Raw genomic sequence first — 5,879 nt, forward strand, 5'->3', positions numbered from 1 at the left:
CCTCGGGCGACAGCGACACCTGCGACCACACGGCGGCGTCAACCTCCAAAACTCGCTCGCTCGTCACGTTGAACCGCGATTGCCGAAAGCGTTTTGTGGCTTTTCAAAGCCGGCGTGTTTGCATTCGGAAACTTTTTCCTTCAGATCCTTCCGAAAGCCTTTCCCGGATGCGCCCTTCTCACCTGCTTCCGGGTGACGACGGGCGACTTGACGTGTCTGATGGGCGAGACGGACGGTCGGGCGGAGGGCGACACGGATCTGCGGGCGCAACGACAAAGAGGCGGAGTTAGAAAGTCGAAGCGCGGACGCTTGCCGACAAGAAGGCGAAGATGGAGAAGAAGAAGTCGCCGGGGCGGACGACACCAGCGACTTATAAAACGTGGCAGCCACCGCAATGGCCACAATTGGTCGATTCCTTCGTGCACCACCAGAGGGCGGCAACGTAGCACAGGCGCTCGGCGTACCTGACGGGCGCAGGCGCAGGTCCTTTCACGTGGCGGACGGGCGACGGCGACTGCTGGCGTCCGCCGGTCACTTTGCTCAAGTAGGCGGGCGGCGATCTGGACGTGGGCTTCGGGGGCACCCTCGGGGGAGTCCTGCGAGCCAGGTGCTGGCTGATCACGGCGCCTTCCGCCTGCATCTCCATCACGCTGCTCTGGAAGCCGCTCTCAATCTTTGCGGCAAAGGGGTCGCCGTTAGACCGAGCCGAGTCGGCAAACGTTTGCGTTTGCCAAAAGCGAATCCGAAGGAAGCGCGAGTCCGCGCGCGGTGGACGCCGGCGACTTTCCTACTCTTGCCTTTGAATTTGGCCGGCCAAGCCTCGCGACGGTACAGAGGCCGGCCGGGCTCCGCCGGCACTCGAGCCGGCCGTTTTTCAAATAGCGCGCCTCGTACGTCCTTTGCCGTTCGAAGGGGCAAAGCCGGACGGATGCCGGGGAGCAAAACGGGCGGGGCTCACCTTACGCACTCCGATCTGAGAGGCGGCAACGACGACGGTCTTGGTTTTCTTGGCGGGGACGGCTTCTTCGCCCTGGACCAGCAGCTCGGCGGTGGACGTGGCCCGGCCGCTGGCGTTGGCGGCCGTCACCGAGTACGTGCCCGAGTCTTCCGGGAAGGCCTCGGCGATCAGCAGGCCGTAGCGGTCCCCGTCCCGGACGATGGTGAAGTCGGCCGAGCTCTGGATCTCGGCCCCCTCGCGGTAGAACTTGACGTCGGGCGGCGGGATGCCCGTCACCTGGACGCTCAGGCGCACCTGGCTGCCCTGCCGCACCGAGGCGCTCTGAAGTCTCTGAAGGAAGTTGGGTGGCGCCGTCTCGGCTGCGCGGGGGACACACACACCGGCCGCGGGGGCGTTTGTCCAAAGGCCAAAACGTTCATGGGGAATTTCAAGAAGCGGGGAACGTCACGTCTCGCGGCACCTACGGGCCATTATTTACTGGCGGCCGTTCGCTCGTCGCCGACCGGCGGTTCATTTCGGGGCGTCGAGCGCGGCCTCGGTCGCGACGGCGCCAGCTGGCCCGGGGGTCTCACCTGTCACGAGGAGTTCGGCGGTGCTGGTGGCCTAGTGCCACGACGCTCTGCAGCGGCTGCGTGAAGGTCGGCGCTTGCGCGGACATGTCGGCTGGCTCGGCTCCCTGACCAAAACGGCGGAGACAAAACAATTGGACCGCGTCCGAGCTTTTGGCTTTTCTGCGATTCCGGCGGCCCGGCTTGGAGCGCGGCGCCGCTTCTGGCGCTTTTCGAAAACTCCAAAACCCAAAGCCACCAATTCTTGCCCAAAACGCTGAACATTCATGAGGCGTTTTCCACGCACAAAAGGGGCCGAACAAAACCAACATCAATGGAGCGTCAACCTGCGACTTTGCAGTGGCTGAGCTGCGAGACTATTTGGCCGTCCGCTGTACTGACAAGATGATGGAAACAAGCGCAATCACATACCTGTCAACTTTTCCGAGCGCCAACCTGTATAAACTAGCAAAAAAATCCTTATAAAGAGCAAAAAAATTCTTATAACATCCCAAAGCATTTTATATGTCAAAATAACGGCAGAAAAAAACCCACGAAATATGAATGATATATTTGTTTCCTTGCAGAACTTGCTTGTGACTTCAAGATGGCGCCGCGACAGTGGCTGCCTTTCCAGCAGCTCCTATTTATTTTGTTCTTCTACTTCTTCCTCTCATACCTTTGCTGCTGTGGAGTGGGAATTTCTCCATTGTGAAACTATTAAAGGTTTTCTTATCTTACACTCCCCAAGTATGCAATGAATACTCTGCTGTTTACAACGAGGAACCACGTGATTTACTGGAAAGTTACCGGAAATGAAAGCATTCGAGTAGACGAGCACCATTCTGGGCAAAAGCAAACGGAACTACCTGTTAGGGGAAAAAAAAAACAAAACAAAAAAAAAACGGCAATTTTCAGAATCCGTCTGATTTGTGCGATATGGCCATATACGTAAGATTCAGCACAAAATCCGTGTGAACTATGGCTAAGCCGTAGAAGTTGACAGGTATGCAATCAAATGACATACTCGCTGAAAGCAAGGATGTTCAACGCTACTTTTTTCTTTTTTTTTTATGAGACTGATACCAGATTGATTGTAAAAAAAAAACCACGTGTGTGCGTATGTGTGCCGCGCGTGCGTCGTCGGACTTGCTCGGACCACTTCAGGCACGGGTGTCGACGTCAGGTCCTGGGGGGCCGCCGCGACGCATGTTTTCCGAGCGCCCCGGTCGCAACGCACCCGATCGAAACGAACAAGCTCAACGTCGGGCTTCCGCAGAGCTTGCCGACGATCATCTGAAGCAGGTGCGTCGCGACAGGGAGACTCGGAAAAGCCGCGGGACGGCGGCCCCGCAGGACCGGAGTCGCACAACCTGGCCTTCGGGCCCGATCCGCGCTGCGGGCAAACGCCATTCGGATGCGTTTTTTCCTTCGAAGGCGCTCGACGGCCTCGGTCGGCGGGGGGCAAAATGGGGACGGACGCCGGCTTGCTGAGTTAGGCGTGCGGAACGCGGGCGGGCGACGCCACTTGAGCGAGCTGAGGGGCATTTGGGCCTCGGGCCACGAGCTCGTCGCTCTCCGATGACGCCAATATTTCTTTCTCACTGTTTATCAAGGAAACGTCAACCGCGAGCGCCGGCGAGCCTCGTCCTCGAAACAGCCCGAAGGCGATCGCGTAGGTGCTCGAGCTCACTCTTCTTCTTCTTCTCATCTTGGGCGAGCGCGCCATTTGGCGCCCTCGCGCGGCCGGACCGCACCGCACCGAATTGAGACTCGCCTCGACATGACTCGACTCGGACGGTCTGCTTTTTTTTTTTTGTTCTTTCTCTCGAAACGGTGAACTATGACATTGGCGAGCGACTGAACGCTTTCATTCGGATGGGGAAAGTTCTGCGCTCAATTCGCTTTTTCTTTAGCTTTTCTGCTTCTCAAATGTTCTGGCAGCTCTTCAATGGAACCGCGTCATGACGAGGACGAGCGGGTCTGTTCCTAAAAGGCTTTGGGGGCACATGTTTGCATTCGTTCAACAGCTTTTTTCTTTTTCTTCAAGTCGTTTGTCTTCTTCCGTTTCTTCATTCAAAAAAAAAATGATCGCTTTCGAAACTGAATATGGATTCGTTCCTCTCTCACATCATTTTAGTTTTCGTTTTTTTTTTTTTTTAACTCGACTCTTTTCAAGAGCTAAATCTTTTAGTTTTGTTTGTCCAAAAGTAAAGTGGAAAAAAAAGGGTGGGCAGGGTGGTCTTCTCCTGCGGCCCACCTTGTCTATAAATAACTTTGCGTCTTTCTGTCCCCCAAATAAAATGTGTTGCAGCTGTTGTGTCTCATGAAAATAAGCCCCTCTGCTGTGTGGGGGGTGGGGGGTGTCAGGGTCGGGTGTCTTCGCCCAGGACACCAGGCACTAAAAATAACCCCCCGAGCCCCCCCACCACACCTCAGTGTGATTGACAGGCGGCATGTGTGGGCGCTCAGCGATTCCCTTAAAAAGTCATCGCGCTCCTCACCGGCGACCGATCTATTCTGGGAAGGGGTCGTCACCGCGCCGAACCGGCGACCGGTCCGGCAAGTCAAACAGGGCTACTTACTTGTTAGCGCAAGGGCGCCGGCTGGGGTGATGATGGGGGGACGGGGGGACAGGTGGGGGGGTGGGCGGGGGACGCGTCCTTCTCCCGGTTGAATTCCCTTCACTCGGAAGCTCCTCCAAAGAATCCAAAGTCCCCCGAAACAAAACTACCGGCCCCGGACGGCGAGTAGTTTTGTTGGCGGCGTCCGAACCCGGAACGCTGACCCTGCTCAGAGGGGCCGGCTGCCGGACCGGGGGGCTATATACCCCCGTGACGTCGAAGGGAGCCCGCGCCCCATTGGTCGGCCTCGTGGTGGGGGTGGGGGGATTTTTATACAAGTGGTCCACATGACAGCTGTTCCTATCTGTAAACTGATTGAGGGCCCCCCCCCCCCCCCACCCAGTCCCCGCAACCAACCCCCGACACCTACTTCCGAGGCCGGCACGTGCGCGCGTGCGAAGGAGACCCCTCGAGTGGGACCTGATGTACATCGGAGTCCCCGCTGGACTGGAGCGGACTGAACACCGGTCTTGGCTTGACGAGACGAGACGGAATCGTCCTTGACTGGGCAACTCCCGACTTTGGTCAACTCCTCCGGGCTCCGGTCCCATCCGCTGCACTCTTACTCGTCTTGACGTGAACCCGCGCGACTCGGCTAAACTCTCGAGCGCTCGACGGCGCTTCAAAGTGGCCTTTGCGCGACTCTTTTGGACCGCGCCGCCTCCCGATGGGCTGTTGTACACTGCACACGACTTTGCTCGACTCGCTTGAGACGCTGCTGTGCTTTACTGTACTTGAGTGACTTAGCTTGACCCCACCCGACTCCTTTCGACCCCAGTCGACCTTATTCAACGCCACCGGATTCTGTCGTCGTCGACCGAAGTCGACTAGACTTTGCTCGGCCCCGGTCGACGCCACGGCACTCGACGCGACTTTGCTCAATGGAATTGGGCTTCGTTTTCGAACGCCGAGATGAAGAATGTTCTCCTCTGCGCCCGTGCGGGCGGACGGTTTGAACATCCGGTCTACGGGGCGCCACGCTGCCGGCGGCCGCTCGACGTTCGCTGGCGCGAGCTCGACCGAACCGCCGGTACAAATCTCCTCAATACGGTGACGAAATCGGCAGCTTTTTCACAGCTGATCCGCAGCGGTTTGGACTTTGAGCCACTCGGGGGATTCCGTCACCTTCCGCCGTTGCCGAAAAAGAGAGACGAGCGCGACCTCCGTGACACCCGCTTGTGTTGACGGTCGTGTCACGCGGCAGCTTGCAATTTTTAGGAATCCGAAACAAGCCGCTTGCGCTCAAGCCAACGGCACAGGGGGAGGGGGGGCTGAAACGCAAGATGCTGGCCACGAGGCGGCACACGTCTTCATTTGAGAACGAGTCGAGTGTGGCATTCTCAGCGGCACGGAGCTCGACCGCGGCTCCGCACGTCGCGAGGCACGCCGACAACACGCGTCGAAAAGGACGGAGACGGACCAAGCGTGCGCCGGTCGCGCGGCGGCAAATCAGCAGGATGGTGCGGAAAAATGGGAAAACGCCAAATTGCGGGAAACCGACGGGCCGGGGCCCTCAAACGCCGGCCGGCCGACGCCGCCGCCGTCGGGTGATCATTTGCCCCTGGCGTGACTCTTCCGCTTGAAGCCGTGCGGAAGTCGCGCTTTTCCTCAAGCGCAAAGCTCGACGTTTGGACAAGTCGGAAAAGCCTCTCGCACTCGAGTCCCCAACGAGAACGGCGTCGGAAAGCGGAGCGCCCGCCAGGAAATCCGTCGCGAGGCGGAAAGCAGAGGCCACACGAAGCGCACGTG

General features: G+C 58.4%; 1 protein-coding gene across 1 annotated transcript in view; it reads right to left on the minus strand.

Moving 5' to 3' along the window:
* The window catches only part of LOC109530038 (titin-like), a 213,785-nt gene extending 209,488 nt beyond the window's left edge, over positions 1–4,297 (minus strand). The window contains 6 exon segments of the mRNA XM_019893583.1: positions 183–258; positions 465–673; positions 959–1,317; positions 1,531–1,561; positions 1,563–1,634; positions 4,092–4,297. Coding sequence (XP_019749142.1) covers positions 183–258; positions 465–673; positions 959–1,317; positions 1,531–1,561; positions 1,563–1,616 — 729 coding nt within the window. The 5' untranslated portion in view covers positions 1,617–1,634; positions 4,092–4,297.
* Between the last annotated feature and the right edge of the window lie 1,582 nt (positions 4,298–5,879).

This window comes from Hippocampus comes, unplaced genomic scaffold, assembly GCF_001891065.2.
Source record: "Hippocampus comes isolate QL1 unplaced genomic scaffold, H_comes_QL1_v1.1 scaffold189, whole genome shotgun sequence".
In the NCBI taxonomy this organism is placed as follows: Eukaryota; Metazoa; Chordata; class Actinopteri; order Syngnathiformes; family Syngnathidae; genus Hippocampus; species Hippocampus comes.